We start from the raw sequence: 19,654 nt of genomic DNA, 5'->3' as shown, positions 1-19,654 counted from the left end.
ACAACACTACAGACAGACAGACAAGACACGACAAGACAGACGGACAAAAGGACAGACAGACAGACAGACAGACAGGCATCCACTACAACGAGCAACCCTAGCAGGAGGAGGGACAGGAGCAGCAAGGAGAGAACTGAGAACGGCAGAAAGAAAGAGAAAAAGATAGAAGGATAAGTGTAGTGGGCTTTCAGGGCACCTGCACTTTGTGGAAGCCATACTGGAGGCTCTATAAACTCCTGAGCAACAGCCGACAAAATCTTCAGTTACACAACGTCCATGTTTTAGTAAATTTGGTCATCTTTGTTGTTGTTTTTTTTTTTTAAAAATTACCTTTCATACTTGTGACTCTGTATTAAAGATATTTGGAGTCAGTGGGAATTAAGAGAGTTTGGGCTGAACACCACAGACTTAATAAAGTATTAGGAGGCAAACAAACCACTGGCTTGTACCTTTTTTAAAGATTTGTTGACAATAAGAAAGGTTTGTTCAAGCCCTTAGTTTTGTTGATGTTATCTCTCTGCTCTGAATGCCCTTGTTTAAGGAGAGGCTATCATGTTATAAATATATATACATATACACTACTATACTATATATACAACAACATATAGTATAGTGTTGCTGTTTAATGAAATACAATAAAATATGAATTTAAAAAAAAAAGGAATAATGACTGTCATATAATTTCACTCTAAATACAATTACGTTGATGGAACTGAGCCATTATGATGCCTTGATAAAACACCAGTGATTTCCTCCTTAGTACTACAACGTTGCAGTTGTATTAGTATTAAAGGGTGCAGGTGGCTGTGAAACAGATGACTGACCAAGTTGCTAAATCTTGAACTTTTTGATTTGAGCAGTAGAGGCAATGTTGTGAAACAGCAGCTCCTGTTCTTTTAGCTTACTTATTACTTCTGACATATTTTTGTATAGAGTCCATTTTCCAGCGGACCTGCGTGATGGCACAAGCCGTGGTTGCTAGGAGATCTGTGCCACAACTGCACAGCCCTCATACAGAGAGAGAGCGAGAGATGTGATGGGAAAAAAAAATAGACAGAAAAAAAGGTGGGGATTAAAGGAGCTAAATACAGCTACAACAAGACACAGATCATACTTGCAGACATTGAAAAGCACATATGAAAACTGGCGTTCGACAGCTGGACAAACGTTCATAAAAGGTGTGCCTTGCTCAAAAAAAAAAAAAAAAACACCCGCAAAAGACATCTAAAATAAAAAAATAAGACACGATTAACGCACAACAGTTACATCAGAATCTCACCACTTAGCTAGTCTCTTTAAAACACACAGACAAACCACAAGGATCACAAGTTTTCTTGTAGCTTCCTAATCCAGTTTCACATACGCCTTTATAGAAATGTATCTCTAATCTGTCCTGTAGCTGGGGTTAATGCAGTAGATATACAGGCACAGTTAGCTAAGAAACCTTAATGCGGTGTGGAGTGATGACACTAAGACTGACACGGGTGGAAAACAAGACCTCATATGGCAAAAAAATGGCTAAGTAAGAAAGGTCACACCATCAGGAAGCCATGGGAGGAGGGGCGGGTGGGGGCACTTTGGATATGGACATGAACACAGTGTAAAAGCCTCAGGGGGGGTTAGGAGGTGTGGAGGATCTATGGACCATGAGTGCGGAAGCAGAATGGGGCGTGGAACAATTTGGCGGTGGGAAAGGGCAAAAAAAAAAGAAAAAAAAAAAAAGAAAAAAGAAATAAAAAATTAAAAAAGAAAAAAGAAAAGCTGACTTTTAAACACACACAATCATTTCTAATCTACCGTCCCCTCATTATGCCACCATGTGAGAGAAGAGAAGCAGCTTATATGAGGGATGTAAATGTCAGCACGCATACCTCATACAGACTCACACACACACACACACACACACACACACACACACACATACACACTCACACACACACACACACACAAGCAGCTCAGAAACTCTCTTAGTAAGCAAACACAGATGAAATAAAATAGAAATAAAGTCACTGAAAGCACTTGTTTACATCTGTGTTTGAGTGCCTGAGGTCTTGCTCCTGACACCTTTACTCATCATGATGCAGTATGCTGGGAATGCACACACACACACACACACACACACAAAATAAAACAACAAAATCAGTGCCCTCCCTGCCAGAAACACTAATCAGGTAGATCAACGGGCTGGCGAGCGGATGACGGTGCTGTCTACGGGCACAGAATAGTGAGGGTGGCCGGGCCAATGAGACACGTGGCTCGGGGGGGTCAATAACCAGTCGGCTGACAAAAAAGCACCAGGAAATGATGGGATGTAACCGCCATGGTGCTGAGCTCAGCGCAAAACGAAGGAGCTGTCTGACAAATTATGCAAAACGGGGGAAGATTTATCTGTCCGGAGTGAGGAGGACTGTGACAGGGCACAGAGGCTCGCTTCAACCGGCTTCAACTGCTTCGCCCCACGGGACGGTACAGGGGAGGGAGAGGGACGGAGCAGGGGACAAAACGCTGGAGTGATAGCGACAGAGTGGTAGAGGGCAGGACAAAATGCTTCTGTGGCAATCCAGAGTCTAGTCCTCCTCCCCGGGGAGGGCAGGCAAGAGCCTGAGGGGAGGAAGAAAAGGAGCTACATGGCTGCAAGGGAGTGTGTTTCAGCAAACTGCCGAGCACTCATGGCTTTTCTTGGGCTTCCCAACAGCTACCCCATGGTTCATCTGCTAACCCACACACACACACACACACACACACACTCACACACACACACACACACACACACACACACAAACTCTGAAAAAGCAAAAAACTACAATGTCATCAGCTACTGATACACAAATCACATCAACAGACCAGATGGGTGACCAATGAGAGAGAATGAGTGCTGGTGGAGAGCGAGAGACAGAGAGAGAGAGAGAAAGACAGAGAGAGAGAGAGAGAGAGAGAGTGGCAATGGAGAGGGATGTTGCTGACAACTAAAGGTGGAGATACACAGGGCAACTTCTACAGCAACTCTGAGGGGTGCTCAATGGCTGCTTCATTCCTTTTAACATTTAATTGTGTTTAACTTTGGTTTTTCACCCACTGTATTGCCATGTGTATCACCATACCAACTCAAAAACCTACATCTGAATGATCTATGCACTACACAGCTCCCCTTGTAGAAATCTGTGATATGGGGAAGTGTAAAAATGTGTGTTTGCCTCTGCCCCCATTCAGACCGGGTATTAACATGCGATCTGTATCTGGATATGCTGTCTGGATAGTAACATCAGCTCACTGGCCTCCGCATACAGACATGGCTTCAGAAGCGTTTTTGTTATCGTTTAATATAGTTTAATACAGCAGGAATAAACCATGTTGGGCGTATTTCTCTCTAAAATCTCAAAAACATGGTTTCAAATGGCGAAATGTGACTTCACTTGGCATAAAAACATTGTGATAATCTTCTTCTTCAGGACTGAGGCAGAACAACCCCGCACCTGACATCACATTTTGATTCAGCTATTGCTTAATCCTTACGACTGTATGAAAGTACACGCCATCTTTTTTCAGCTCAGCCGAGAAGAGCACCGAAGACACGGCACAGACAGAAATCGCTAATGTGAAATAATTAAAACTGATCTCACATTTGCTGAAGAAAAATTGTGTGTACACATGCGTGACCCAGCAAATGTGTGCTCATAAGTGGTCTGAACTCCATCAGTAACGCCTAAGACCTCCAGACACAGATCACATGTTAATACAAAATCAAGCATCAGGGATCTACATTATCACTGTCATCTTGCGTGATCTTTCTCTCTATATCATCTTAATTTTTCTGGACTTTTGTTTACTCTGTACCTCCCACTACAGCTTAGGTGCCATATACTGTGTTTCTAGTATTTGTTGTTCTTGGAGCATAAGCAAAAGACAATAAACTAAAGCAAGAACATGTTTGCTAACTTGTGAGAGTGCCACATGCTATAAAATAAAGGTTGCCCAGTGCAATTGTGTCTAATGTTAAGTGTGTCTCTTCCTCAGCTGCATGCTTGTGAACATGTGTGCTGGTGTGTGTCACTAGTGTGCTGAGGTGCTATGTGAGATGCCAGTGGCCTGCATGCCGGTAGATAAGAGGTTGGTAGAAGGTTAGCGGGTTTACCTGGTCCAAGGTAGAGTACCTTGACTTGAGCGTGATGACCTCATCCAGGTGAGCCCTGAATTCTCTCCGTGAGGCCTGGGGGAAGCCACAGGATAGTCACTCACCTTCATGCCACACTCACTCTTACACAGGTGCAGGGAAACAGGCATGCACACCCACTCTGGTCAACACAACACATCAGTTAGCGGTACAGTTGCTCACACGGTCTCCTCATTTTGCACACAAACGCACCAAAAAGCAGACACACACATGCCAGAACTGAGCCAGTACTAACCTGAAACACATTCTGCAATCGGATCAAAGTAAATTTAAAAATCAAAAGATATGACAAACGACTCACTAGAAAACACTAACCACCAACAACACGACAAAACCAAGGATGGATGAAGAACAGAACCAGTTCAGTGGGTCTGACAGCAGTTCCAGTGGAGTGCTGTTACTGTGGACACATCCCTGTTTCAGTGAGTCAAAGTTAAGAAGTGAACCCAAGTGAGTGCTTGACCCCCGGCCGAGCCCAAAGTCTCTGGCTGACAACATGTGATCAGCTGGGAGGGGGAGATACAGACTAAAGAGGTGACCCTGATGTAGCAGTGGGCAGAGTAATTGGATTACAGTTACTTTCAAGAGTCAAAACGATGCTTGGACTTATACTGACGATACTGGATTTTTTTTAGGTGCATATTAATATCAATATGAGAGAGAACAAATCAGATGTATATGGATTTCTTGAATTGTCTTATCAAATGATAATGGCCCAGGTACAAAATCTGTACCTGTCATGTCAAAACCTACTTGGTAAATTTTAAACTCCACAGGAAATTAATCAAATATCAATAAAAAAACTAAAACAACAACACAAAGTCTACAAAAATAAAGCATAAATGAAACCTACGAACACTGAACAAATCCAAACTATAACAAACTTAAACTTAAGTTAGAATGTGCTGGGAAGAGCAGCATCACAAACATTAACTTCTAAATGTCCTTAAACACATTTTACTGTGTATTTGGCCTTTCTGTACTGCAATACTATTGAAGTATTGGTCAGGTTCTAAAACATATTACAAGTAAAGTGGCCAAAGTAAACAATTACAGTCGTGTCATCTGTTTATCGAAACAGGACAGTAATTGCATCACAGTTGCTTTTGGTAAATGGCAGATAAATTATCTCAAAGTATATGTGACAGAAATAAGATTAAATTGAACACTACCTCCCACCACCTTTCAGATTATTGTCTTTAAATCTGCTTCCAAACTCCAACCAGATATCATTACTGTGCAATTACAGATAATCAATGGATTCCGGCATCACACTGGACTCGTGTCGGCACTCTTCCGCGCCTTCGCACCGAGGCCGTGTCTTTGTCACTTACAGATCAGAGACATTGGGCCCTGACCAGAGTCACAAGCACAGGAGAGGGCACATTTACCGGGTCTTTTACAAGCTGCTGCTGTGTGTGTGTGAGTGAGTGTGAAAGGAACTGAGGTGTGTACACAGGAGGAAGGAAACACACTTTGTTTGTGCAAGCAACACCACTTTCATTCAAATACATAATTCAAGCATATTTCAACTTCAGTTCTGAGGTTGAAACGCAGTTGAGGAATAAGCCAAGTGATGGAGGTTTGTTTATTTTGGAGGGTGTGTGTGAGTGTGGAAACAAGGTGAGTGTTAGATACAGTACAGGCACCAGAATGAGGGCGAAAGGACAGTTTTACTACAAGACAAAACTCTGAGATAAAACATAACAAGACCACATCCACACATAAACAGACAGGCGGAACAGAAAGGATTGTGGGTAGTGTGTAGAAAACTACAGAGAGACAGCAGGAGTTCAGCAGGCAGGACAGCACTCAACACAGGGGAAAGGACAGGAAGTTTAGAAGAGGGGAAGCAATCATGCCAGGCAGGAAGTAAGAAGTGCGGTTGGAGAGGGAGGGAACAGAAACCGATGCCGTGATGACGGCAGTAACGATGCATTAGAACCCATGCAGGAGTACCTCAGCAATGCTTAGGGTGGATGAACAGGAGGGGAGCCGCGCCTGGTGCCGCGAGAGAGAGAGAGAGAGGGAGAGAGAGAGAGGGGAGGGGAGAAGAGAAGAGGGTTAACAGCGCCAAAGCCGGGTTGAGCGGGGGACAGAGGCACACAGAGCCTGGTGGCTGAAGCAGACAGCGCCCTCTGTCTTTCAGGAGGACATCTACATGACAGGTCTCTGTGTGACTGTCTCGGGTGGGCCAAGGCAGCCAAGGGCATGACGGACATTATAGGACAGGACAGGACAGGACAGGTCAGGACAGGTCTGGACAGGTCAGGACAGCAGGTAGGAGCTGGTAGGATTCACTCCCCATCAGAACATTAGGAGAACAGGTTTCACATTAAACATCACACATTTTGAAATGCAGCTTAGAAATTTCCATCAGTCAACTTGTTGGCCAAGTGTGTACATTAACGTTAATATACTTGTGTATACATAACAAGTATATGAAATGGTTTTCTTCTGACATGAGATGCCTTCAAATAACACCCCTACATTTGGTCATACACTGACCAGAAAATAAAAGATTTCCAATGGTTTTGAAGGTCACACAAGTCCAAATCAATCAATCAATCTTGACTGAAAAGGAATGTAAACCTGACTGCAACGTCGATCAATCAGTGATGCAAAAAGTCTCCAACATTCCTTCTTCCCATCATTTTGCACACAGCAGACATATTACACAACATGTAAACCAGAAACCTTGCGAGAAATAAAATGAGCCAGGAAACTGCAATGTAATTTATTTCTAGTATCACCTGTTGCTGCTCTGCCAGGGTCTACTGGTTGGGGCTGCTGGTAAGACAGTTTTAATAAAAGCCTGCACCAAAAGGCACATGAAAAATTTTATTACCTACACTAATGAGATTGGTAAGAGGTTACGTTTCTGCCAATTTAACAAGATATTTCAGAACACATTTTCCTAAATTCTGATGAACAGATAACATTCCCTCCATTTACTGGTGGGAGAGCCGTTCACTATGTCCAAGACAACGGCTGTACTGCATTTCATTCACAAAACACAACACAAACATGGCCATCTGCGTTGGCAGAGGTTTTTGCAGTCCCGTTCCAGCTCAAAAATGACATCACTGGGAAACCCATTTAAAAATATCACATCTATTCCTGGCCACATCTATTCCAAAATAACGGCTGAAATGAAAGTCAGGCTCACTATGAATTATTACTAAAGTCATTAGATTATTCCCGACCTTTCCTCGTGAAACAGTTTTCGATTATATAATAAATTGCCTTTTTAAAGTGGGGCTGTCAGCGAAATGAGCATCTCATCCCGTCTAATTGAAATGCTGTAGATTCACAGTAGTTGCCCTCATCAAACTCAATGCTCAGATAATGGACACTGGCAGGAAACTGCAGGAGGTTACACACTGAAACTCTGGAGTGAACTACACAAGGAACTCCTAAATATTATGGCAGCAAGGTAGCGCTCGGTTAAGAGGAAGCTCAAATCACCAACACTGAAGGAACCTTTTGGTCAAGGCAAGCTGCAGGGAAGTACATCCCTCTGCAGTTAGCGACTTCTAATTTCTGCAAAGTTAACGTGGCCCGCAGCCAGAAGGCCCACACTGTTCAAAGCATTAGACCAAAAGGAACAACATTGCATTCTGTCTTATTCCAGTGATCTTAAATGTGTTTTCACAACTACATACCACACTCATAGTCGTGGATATCTGTTATTAGATTACACATTCCTCATATCCAAACAGAATTACAGATTCAGTTTGATCAGCACACACTCTGACTGCGCAGGACTCTGATGAGTTGCTGTCTTTACTTGTCAAATTAAACTTGTGTGCTGTCAGTGCTTTAAACTGATTTGAAGTTTTGTGCTTGCATTTTCAAAACAGCGAGTCATTGAAAAACAAAAAGCCTGTTCTGCAATGGCTCCTCTCTGGATAGGACGTGAAAGAATCCACGGTGGAAAAAGCCGGACGACCAGTAACCACCGTGGACGAGAAGTCACAGCAACTGTCACTCATTCATCACTGCCCTCCTATGACCTTCTATGTGTCTACATGTATTAGAAATTAATGAGCTACTGCCAGAGTGGCGGAGAGTGAAAGCTAACACAGCTGATTTGACTGGCCCATGTTTCATGCTGCCTCCCTCCCTCCACCACCACCACCCTGCTTCTTCTCATCAGCAGCCTGCATGGTGAAGAAACACGCTCAGTACAGCTGGTCAGAGAGTCTCATCCATTCCTCCTTACTGCCTTTCACTTCCTGTCTGTCTTCTCCCCCTCTGCTCTGTCTGTCCGACTGTTCGTCTCCCTCTCTCGTCTCTCTCTCTGTCTGTTTCGCTATTTAAAGCCCCTCTTGTACTCTTTCCATTCTCTCTCCGTCGCCCTCAAGGCAAACTCTTGGAGTCAGTGGGCGTGAGTAACTTGAGACAAAATATAATAACGCATACAGTGCATGCAAACTTCACACACACGGTGTTCGTAATGCGTGTGTTTTGACGGAAACAGGCGTTTTAAAATTGTTATTGTATTTATCCTAACAAGAAACATATAAAATTCTGAACTAGGGCACTGGAATCTGAATCTGGACACACATGAACAAGCACAGCGGCCTCAGCTGAAGTGATTTTGACTTAAAGCCTTAAGCAATCTGACCCAAATGGTCGATGGGTGCCACGAGCCAAATAAAGCAAGAGAGGGGGCTGAATGCTTGTACATTAATCAGAGACAAAAGAGCACTTTCCTTCTGGCAGTGGCTACTTTCATCTGGTCTCTGCAACAATATATCACACGTATTGTAATGTTTCCTGTGTCCTATACGACCCAGCTTTCCCAGCCATCCCTCTGCACCTGACATTTAGCAAGGCAGGGTCATTTTTCACTTTCATATTAATATCAAACTGCCTTTTCCATCTAGTTATTGAAAAATCTGTTGCCTCTCCTGTTAGGAGAGAGGAGGATAAACTGACATGCATATTTTGGTTTCCCCTGAGGCCACATAAAAGTTGGACTAAGCAGATTTTAAAAAAAAGACACAGGGCAAAGTCTTCATTTCCTAAAAATATCTGTGTTCAGATGCGTCAAAATCACTTTAAAATTTTTCTTTAACACTGGCTTTGCAGCATGTTTTGTTCTGCGTACTTGTAGAAGATTTCAACTGGACTGAAAAAAAATATCATCATATTTGTTATTTATCAATTAATTAATTGATTTTTCCTTTTTTTGAAGGAATAGTTAGACATTTTGGAAATCTGTTTGTCCTCTTCCTTGCAAAGTGGTGGATGAAACCTGCCTTTTGATAAATGCGAGGCAACCGCTAGAAGCCAGTTGGTTTAGTTGAGCACAAAGACTGAAAAAAGTAAGAACAAAATCTGGCTAAAAGCACCTCTAAAGCTCACTAATTATCATCATTATTATTATTATTATTATTATCATATCTCACTTGTCTCCAGGAAGTCCCTTTGCTCAACAAAGAATTTCATAATAAGATAAGATAGGCCTTTATTAGTCCCACACTGGGGAAATTCACAGAATGGAATAACTAAATGAGCTTTATAGGAGCTGGTTGGTGTATTTTGTTACCTTTGACAGAGCCAGGCTCACTGTTTAACAACAAATTATTCCCTGAAGAAATCAAATCAGTTTTGGTGTCTGTATAAAACAGCATCAATTAATAACATAGTGGTGCACACAAGAATACAAGGCATCAATGGCACGGATCTATTCTTCCCACGCTGTGGGGACCTTTGTGTAATGTGGCATTGACAAAGCTGCAAATTTATCGCTGCACCTGACACATTCGTAGTCTCCGGCTACATCAATATCCTGCTGCTTCTGCTTGTCAGCTGTTTAAAGCCGTCGTGGACTCTGAAGGTGCTGCTTGCACAGTTCTCCATCCGTACTGCCCTCATTACCATTTACAGTAGCCCTCCTGCGAATCTGCCGTGTTGGTGACTAGAGGGAAGCACATGATAACTCCAGGGACAAGGAATAACAAAGTAGGAGTTGGGATCAAGGGGTTTCTGCACTTGTTTTTGTTTTTTTGTTGTTTGTTTGTTTGTTTTTTACTGTGAGCTGCTAAGGATAAAAGCAGCCACGAAATGAATGAGGGAAATGTGGACTGCTTCTGTTACTGAGAAGGTGCCTGATTGCTTGACGGAAACACTGATGGAGTGTAAAGTCCTGGGAGATCTTGCTTGCTCGTGCTCACCCTCCTTTCTCTTTGTCTTTCTGTGTGTCTGTGTGTGTGTGTGTGTGTAATGTCCTCCACCATCTAACACTGCAGAAACATCATGGCCACAATATCAGGCACACTTCATCCTTCCTCCCCTTCTTGTCCTCCAGTCCCCTCTGCTAGTTTAAGCTAGCCAACAATCCCATCGCTACATTACTCACCCTTCTAACCCCTAAACTCATCCATGGCCTGACAGGGTACCTCCTTCAGGCATCAGCATCCTCATCCTCAGCAGCACACACATGCATAAATATGAATGCAAGAATACAAATCATGTTTAAAACACACACTGTACAGGAAATGCATCCACCCCCATTTCCACTCGGCTAACAATACAAAACCTTATTAAAGAGGCATACAAATTACTTCTGCAAACACACACACACACACACACACACACACACACACACATACACACCACCCCAAACCTGTAAACACTCTCTCAGATATGCAGGAGGAAAGACATTACTTACCATCTTCTGCCTGGAGTCGGAACAGAATGAGCTCCCCGGCACATGCACACAAAAACTCACACTCTCTCTCTCTCTCTCTCTCTCTATCACACACACACACACACACACACACTCTTACACACTCACTAACTGGAAGAGTGTGAGCGAGCGAGGGAGGGTGAGCGAGAGAGTAAGAGGGAAAGAAAGCCAGAGAGAGAGATAAGAAAGAAAGGCTGGAGTGAGAAGAGCACACAAGAGAGCGAAAGAGCAGCAAGGAGATGCAACAGCCAAAGAGACAAGGAGGAGGAGAAAGAGGAGGAGGAGGAGGAGGACGAGGAGGAGGAGGAGGGTATATAACTGCACATACGGTGCTGTGCTAAATTATACACGCATGGCTGAGGTCTGTGCGCGCGTGTCTGTGTGAATATGTGATTTTCCCGTGAGCTTCCCGTTTCTGTTGAGGGAAAATGACAGATGTGACTCTTTCTCGCTCCCCAGCCTCACACTCTCTCTCTCTCTCACCCCTTCTCCTCACCGCTTTGAGATGATGGAGCCGATAAGAGGTGGGCTACTGGACTCAGATAGAGCGACAAATGGACGGAGAGACGGACTGTGCAGCACAGGCCCGGTTAACCAAACTGTCCTCCATTTCCTGTGTGTTCGTCTCCTTTATTTTCATTTATATCCATCTCCCCTTCCCCACCTCCCACTCCCTTTCAGTTCCTTGTCCTCTCTAACTTGTTAGCTCTCCCTCCCACTCCCTTTTCCTTCTCTCTTTCTCTCTCTTTCTCTCGCCATTCTTTCACACTCACTCCATAATAAATCCTCCACACCTCCAGCAGGCCAGGAGATGAGGAGTCACTTTTATGAGCCTTACTGCACTAGGGGAGGACAATAACACATATCTGGTAGTCACACACACACGCACACACGGCAACAGACACACAAGCGGTCAATACTGTCAGGTAAAACCAAACATGAATAATTTCAGTAGAGCACAAAGGCATATAACATCCCTATCTATCGCTTCCACAGGGGTATAAAGCTGTAAGGAATGACGACACAGGCTGTAAAACAGTGGCGGAGCGTCACACTGCGCCAGGTCTCAATGTCCTCATCTCACCAGACCAACTACACCATCCGGTCACACATTCACTCAAAGCAGTTGCTTTACACACACAAACACAGTCTTAAGTCACGGGAATAGCAAAGAAAAGAGGGCAGAGGACATAAATTCAGTGATGATCTTTCGGTGAATTTCTTGCAGCATCCAGACTGCTTTTAAAAACAGCCACACCAGAAAATGTGCTTCAGTGCCCCTTGGTATAAATTGTACAAGTCCTGTACAGTTCTGTTATCTGTCTTCCTACAGTAACGGTAGTCTAATATGTAAAGCAAATTATCTATTATCTTGGTGGCCTTTTATTTATACACAATCTTTTATTATGCAGTCTTCATCTCAGGCTGCAAGTACGAACGTTCACCAATCAGAACCAATCAGAAGTTAGGTCAGCAGCCTCACTGTAGTGTGAGAGGCGAAACAAGGGGTCAAAGAAAGTCTGCAAAGTACTCGCTTAATTGCAGTGAGCGCAGGAATAACCAAAGGCAACATAAATGAACATATCACCAGTTTTATCCGCTGAACTGAACAGAAGGAAGACTGTTCACTGAGATTTTAATGAATAAATCAAACTGAAGCTTCCCAGATGGACAAACACTATAGCTATATCTCATAGAGCTGGATGGAGGAAGTAATTGCGCACTTCAGAATAAAACAGTACAAGCACAGCACTCAAGGCTGAAACTAAATTTTATAATCCAAAATAATAACAATAATCTGGCCACCTTTTATCCTAGCTTCAAAACTATAGACAAATATCCATTAACGCGTGTGTGTAACAGCTATCCTGTAATTATTCCCCCCTGGTATTATATCATCATTTACTCCCGGGACCAGTCGGAGGCATGTGTTCACGTCTGTATATGTGACGAGTGAATCTGTGAGAATGTTGTCAATGCAAATACAAACAATACTTCAGTGAAGTCCTCCTGTCCTGTCAGGAAGCATCTGCATGTTGCTATAGAAGAAGAACGATGACTATTGTTAGCATCGCGTCCATAAAAACTGAAGTATCGTCACATGACAGACTGGTGAGCAATGTGACCAGAGCTCCCGTATGTTTTCTCTAACAAAAATAAACACACACACACATAAACAGAAACACGCACACCAACACCCCCAGCAGAGGTCCTTGATAGTGCAAGCTAACAGAGCCAGGCACCCAGGGGACATCAGCACTGCCACTCAAAACAGAGCCAAGGGGACACGCACACACACATAGACACATGCAAACACACTCTTTCTACTGTATATCGACAGTTACGGACAGTAACACAGTCATGACTCCTGTACTGATGTGGGTTGCAGAAGGAGAAGCTGCAGTACAGGCTGTGGATCATTGATCCGTCTCAGTGCAGCCGGATGATTTGACATTGGAACGTTGCTCACACATACAGCCGAGGCATGAATCATTCATCTCCCTCTGTCTGATCACTTCACTCTGCCAATGATCCTCTGTCACCACTCATTTGCAAGTGATGATTCTGTGATCTGCGCTCAGATCAGTCCAAAGCCAAACTTCTTCTTCTTCTTTTTTTAGCTCGTTTCACACACCATGACCATCACATTTGCCATGAGTGCTGTGAACATCCATCAAGGGACAGACTGCCGTTCAATAGCCAAGCTTGTACTTGTGACTTTGAGCATACACAGCGACTGCAGAAAAGAATCACAGTAAACAAACAACTCACAAAACTACTTTACGTACCTGGTGGGTAGGGTTTATAACACAAAGGAAACACTGAGATTAGTGCAAATAACGTCGAATAATCAATTATTTGATAATTAAGTCAGAAAATATTCAGAAACTATTTAAATTATCTATTGATTGTTAAATTAAATGTCAAATACGTGTTAGTTTCAGGGTCTCAAAAGTGTGGATTTGCTTTCTGTTTGATATCACAGTAAATCTGTGATGATTTTTTAAAAAATATTTGCTGATGTGTTATAGTTTGAGCAACAGCTGAAAAAAATACCTTGATTATTAATTAATTAATTACTAATACACAACATCATCTGCTCCACTGCCTCTTCAGAACAGATTTAAAATGTTCCAGTATAGTCTGAATATAAAAGTTCTGTACACACACGAGCATGTTAACATGCTCTGGTGTTGGCTTGGGGCAGTGAGCAGAATGGCAATGTGTCCACAGTGAAGGTCATCAGGAAGTGGCGTGGGCTGAATTGCAGCACTGCACGGAGACTCATTTCCCACATTCCAGTCGAGAAAGAGGAGTTGATTTCCATAAGCCTTGGCCTTGGCTCCAAAGCCATACATCAAGCCATTAATCAAAAAAAAAAAGAAAAAGCTATGGGGCTGCTGCAAAGTGAGGCAGTGTCCTCTACGTGCACAGCCAGCACCAAAAAGTCTGTGCAAACACTGAATACTTAAATATCAGTTAAGTTGATGGGACGTTTGGAACAGTAAACAATACACACAGAGCATAAATAATGTTGACGCTGAAAGCTCTGATGGAGAGGAGAGAGCAGATGGAAACAGCAGCACACAGGCTCATATTTTAGGCACTAAATTCACACTAAAAATTCATTTGCTTGGTTTTATATTGACTTAATATCGACCAACAAAAAGAAGTTCAGTAAGTACAACCATGTTCAAAAATCTGTTTGCATTTTTGTTTTTTTATTCTTCCTTTCTCACCTCCCCATAGCTTGTTGTTCTTATTTTGTCTTCTTCATAGACAGCAGGGCTTGTGGGAGTCGTTTCACAACAGCAGAATAATCTCACAATGTCGGTTAAGAGACAAACATACAAACCAACAAAAAAAATGCTGTGATTCAAAATCTGCTTGTACGCTCAGTTCATCTAAAACACTGCTTCATTGTCCCGGAGTTTGGAACTGGATATTCTGACTTCTCTAACAGGAACATCAATCAGAACAAACAGCAACCAAATGAAAACACAGAAAGTAGATCCTGGAAATCCCTGTGGCTGCTGGAGCAAACAGCACAGCAAAAAGAAGTCGTCACTTCTCACCCTTTTTTGGCCCGTGGCCCCAAAAAACGAATCCTTCAGCACGCGTTTATTGTGTACACAGGTTTTCCACGGCTCAACCAAAGAGTGAACCAAAGAGGATGATTTCTACAGGCTTGAAAAGATGAAGATATTACAGAAAAGCCAGGTAAAAAAATAAACAAAATTTAAATGTTTTCTTTTTATTAACTGTCTTATGACTTGTAGATCCAATTCTGGGTTAAACTGTCAGCTGAACTAACGACCTGCTGTTGTGGATGTGCTATGCAGTTCACTGCCAACCGCCCCAGAAGTTTCCAATGGTCTGCTTAACTCAGGAGTCAGTGAACTACACACAGGTCGGGCCACATTTCCAGTGGATGGTTCACTTTTCTCCACTATTCAAGTGCAAGTGGAAATGAGGTTTTGAGCTTGTAAAATAATCCTACATCTTATTATACATACACATAAAACACATGACATAAAGATTCTTCCAAAATAGTGATCAGGTTCTTAAAATCTTCTCCAGGGAAAATAAGAACAGGAGACACTACCCCCAAAAAACACACACACACACACACAACAGACACACACACTGTCAACAATCCTCAGAGTCAAAGCCCCATCTTCCATATGCTTCATTAATTCAAACTCACCATTACATAACTGTACTAAATGCTCACAAGAGTGGAAGAGTGCAACTACCCTTCCTGTGTCTTGTGTATGTGTTTGTCCGTGTTTGTGTGTGCGTGTGTGTGTGCACGCACCAGTGAGACACAGTGTGACAGAGAAAGAAAATCTGGTTACATGAATGACTGTAGAGCTGCTCATTTTGTAATCCTTTTGTATCTGCTCACATTTGCGGGCTGTGGATTGCATGTGTGGTGCTTCTGAGAGTCAGACAGTCGAGTTCTCCCTTAAGGATGCTTTCATGTATCCGAAACTACTGTGTGTAAGTGTGTGTGCATGTGTGTGTGTGTGTGTGTGTGTGTGTGCACTCAGTTGTTGCTCTGCACACAGTCAGGCCTGGACATCATTAGTCGTGAGTCTGTGCTCTTCTCTTGGTTTGGAGGCACACATGCGTGTCCTTCTGACACATACATGTTCACAAACACATCATTGTTCATGTATGTTCAAAATCAAGACTCACATCGACACACACTCGGTGCACATTTAACTGCATCTTCACACAAGCTCCACCTGAAAACACACACGGTCCTGTAACTTGATAAATGCTACCTGAGGTGGAAGTGCTGGTACATGACATCTGAGTGTGTTTAAGCATGTTTCTGTTTGGCAGAGTGCTGCCTTTGCTCTGTGAGCCGTGGTGTCGGCACCGCTTGTATGGAAACTGCAGCAGCAGCTCTGGCGGTGACAAGATTAAGACCTACTCCACACCTTCTCCTCTCAAAGCCACCACGCAGCGCTGCCAACAAGACCCGGCTAACAAACTAAAACAGCCCACAGTGGCACATGAAATGCATCAGTGAACAGAGCCATTTTGGCTCTGGCTCCAGGGACATTGTGTACATACTGTCGGCAGCCGCTTGCAACGTGGGAATTTCAAAGAACATATGGCAACTTGTCGCTGGGAAACAGCCTGTGTCAGAATCTAAACAAGCTAAGAGCTATACCTAGAGAAGCCATTAACTGTCTGCTATGTGCCACGCACAAAGACGCACACACACACACACACACAACCAACTGACTAATGTGGTTGGCATGTGATCATGACAGGCTAGCGATACTGAAACTGGGTCATTGAGAAAGAAAGGCTTCAGCAGAGAGGCAGGTGTGAGCGTGTATTTGTGTGTGTGTGTGTGTGTGTGTGTGTTTTGGGGGGGAGGCTGATGGGAGAGGACAACCTCACTGCATCAGTAGAGCCAATAGGAGCACTGGGACAGCAGCAGCAGCATGAAGGTTCCCCGCTGTCCAATTATTTACAGCTCCACTCTCTGTGGCTGAGCTAAGGTCAACACCTCGGGTGAGGCTGAGGCAGTCGCACCGGCTCTGATCACCACAAGGTGGGGCACAGAGCACAGTGGAAAGAAGTGCCATATGTTTCAGCAATGTGTGTCAGATGGTAAGAAAGTGCTGGGAAATAAAACAAGAAGGGTTGCATCTATTTCTGCTTTGCACAAAAGTATGCAGTGCGGAGAAAAAGACTGCAAAGGAGCCAACAGAAGGTCAATAGCTGCAAAGGAGGTCAGTTAGGGTTTAGGTGTCGGAGACCATTTTTGTCACAGGTCACTTTCGGTTTAAGCTAATGACAGCTGTCATCTCAATGGCTGCTCATTAAGAAACATGTCAAATATGTAAATTAATGAACTTGCAGTTAAATTATATAATCCAACCAGCATCTCTGCTGTAGTGTTTGCGAAACAATTCCGCCACTGATCATGTGCAGATAGCGTAAGTCAGAGCCACATTCAGAAATCTTTTTTTATATATTTGATATTTAATTTCACGTCAGGATCCTTTTTGGGGGCAGATAAAATCCTGATCTCATTCGAGTTAAGAGCCGGAAGGGGTCCACAAAAGCTGGAGGGAAAACAACATTTCTAAGCTGTTGTTACTCCAAAGTACCACTAATATGTTAGTTTTGTGCAAGAGATAAAGATCACAACAACCTGTAGAGTGACGAGTCCACTATCAGGAGACTTAGCACCAAACTGGAAGGCAAGACAGTCAGTAAGATAATTAGTTCTCTGCATCTTGACTGATGATCTTCACATATGGCTGGAACGCATATTCAAATATTTACAGCACAATTTTTCACCAGACTTTTAAAAATATGCTGCTGGGATTTAAGCGACTCTCTTAACGCTGACCTCTTAATGCTCTACGGATGAGGAAAGATCTCCTCATCCGTCTCCTCCTCTGGAGCCGTCTCGTGACCCGCCTGTGCACCCGCCCCCTCTCCTTCACTAACATCCCATCCCTCTGTTCCCATGGCAACCCCCTCATCTATTCCCACAGCACCTGCCTGCTGTCCGGGAGACACATGGAGATGTGACACTGACAGATAAGGTGAAAGCAAGAGAGAGAAACAGGAGACACAGAGAGAGTTGACGACAATCGGCATTTTAAAAACCTGCAGGAGAGACCGTGAAATCGTGAAAGGACACCTGGACATTACACTGTGCTGCTTTCTGCATCAAGAATTGTGTATACCGTTCACACTGGTAATGCACATAAACTGAAAACAAGTTTGCTCCTCATTATATAAAGGTTAAGAACCAAAATGTTAAAGCATCCCATTAAAGCTGGGACAGACACAGGAGTCTGTGCAGTTTAAAAAATTGCAATGTGCTGAACTGAACCCGCATGGGGAATAATTCAGTAGGCACTCGCATCCAAGCATAAGACCCACAACCTGCTGTCTCCCTAAACACGGAAAAACACACACTCACCCACAATCAACAGGGGTTTTACAAGCAAAACACATTGAGACGAACGCAAAACAAACACCCATCAAGAGTGTGAGCGTGTGTGCTGTGGGAATGTACTCTCTGCTTCATTTCAGATTACCTTAACTGAAAACAAATTTCAACTACGCAAAATGCAAGAAAAGATAAAGAAGCTGAAAGAAAAGACAGTAAAACTTTGTCTGTCTTTTGATCGTGAGCGATTTCATTACAAAACAATATCCACACGCTGGTCTGTGAGAGACAAATAGCTTTGTGTGTGTGTGTGTGTTAACATACACAACAAGTGTGCTGTTGGAGGTGTGTGTTCCTATCCTGTGTGCTCGCCTATCCTGCAGGTGAGGGCTTTAGGTGAGCACTTTTTGGCACTTTTCAAAGGGCAAGTTGTGATTTAACACTTGGGTTTAAGGTTACATTTAAAATCAGGATAAAGTTTAGGGTTTGTTTCAGGATAAAATCCAAAAAAAAATCATGTCAGAGTACATGATTGTGCTGTCAAGGTCAAGAATAAATGTCATATGCTGAACTATAAACCCAAGTAGATGAGATCCTATCGGCCACTGTGTTCGGCTGTAAATATGGCTTCTACACGACAACCGGACATGACGACCGCACCTGCTGAAGAAGGCTGTGTGACATGTTAAACCACCCATAAGAAGCTGAGGGAACATCGAGCGGGAACGGCTGACTTTCAGCTTAAGCAAAACTGTTCAAAGTGTTGTCAAGTTTACAGGGTTTGCTAATCTCCAATACATTACGTTAAGAGGAGCAAACAGCAGAATATGATTAAGTTCAGTTTTCTCTGGATCTGTTTGAACTGATTCAGGATAATAACTAAGCTGGAGTCCAGGAAATAAAGATTGTAAACCCGAAGACCTCAAAAATATATACGTAAAACCACAATAAATCTGTATTTGTCTTAAGTTTGTATGAGTGTGTGTACACATGCATACTCACTTTGGGTGTGGGACAGGAAGCGGTAGAGAGGCGGGAGGTGGCCTGGGCGCGGGGCGACTCCGAGGGCGTGGTGCTGAGAGAGGCTGTATCCCTGGGTAACACCTGCACACCTCGCGAAATTATGGAGTCTGGGATCTGAGATCACACACACACACACACGTGTGCAGACACACATGCATGTAAACACCACACAACATAAATCTGTCGACCTCACGCTTTCACATACTGATATTTAAGATCCTGGAAGACCCCCACATGTATTTGCACTGTTCAAGCATTAAAAACCAGCTAAAGTGTGACGCGATGATGATGAGACGGAGGAGTCTTATCGACATCCATCTGTGAC

At 43.3% G+C, this 19,654-nt stretch overlaps 1 protein-coding gene across 8 annotated transcripts in view; it reads right to left on the bottom strand.

Moving 5' to 3' along the window:
* The window catches only part of gphnb (gephyrin b), an 83,327-nt gene that overhangs the window by 18,315 nt on the left and 45,358 nt on the right, over positions 1–19,654 (bottom strand). For 3 of the 8 annotated variants that reach the window (XM_046373703.1, XM_046373704.1, XM_046373706.1), the window contains exons 8-10: positions 19,309–19,443; positions 6,131–6,172; positions 4,133–4,207 (exon numbers count right to left, since the gene is read on the bottom strand). In XM_046373703.1, coding sequence (XP_046229659.1) covers positions 4,133–4,207; positions 6,131–6,172; positions 19,309–19,443 — 252 coding nt within the window. The remainder of the gene's footprint in view (positions 1–4,132; positions 4,208–6,130; positions 6,173–19,308; positions 19,444–19,654) is intronic. The other 5 variants (XM_046373708.1, XM_046373710.1, XM_046373711.1 and 2 more) reach the window with 2 other exon arrangements.

Source organism: Scatophagus argus, chromosome 19, assembly GCF_020382885.2.
Source record: "Scatophagus argus isolate fScaArg1 chromosome 19, fScaArg1.pri, whole genome shotgun sequence".
NCBI classification, from domain to species: domain Eukaryota; kingdom Metazoa; phylum Chordata; class Actinopteri; family Scatophagidae; genus Scatophagus; species Scatophagus argus.
Note: the sequence above shows the minus strand (reverse complement) of the source record. Positions and strands in the feature narration are given on the sequence as shown.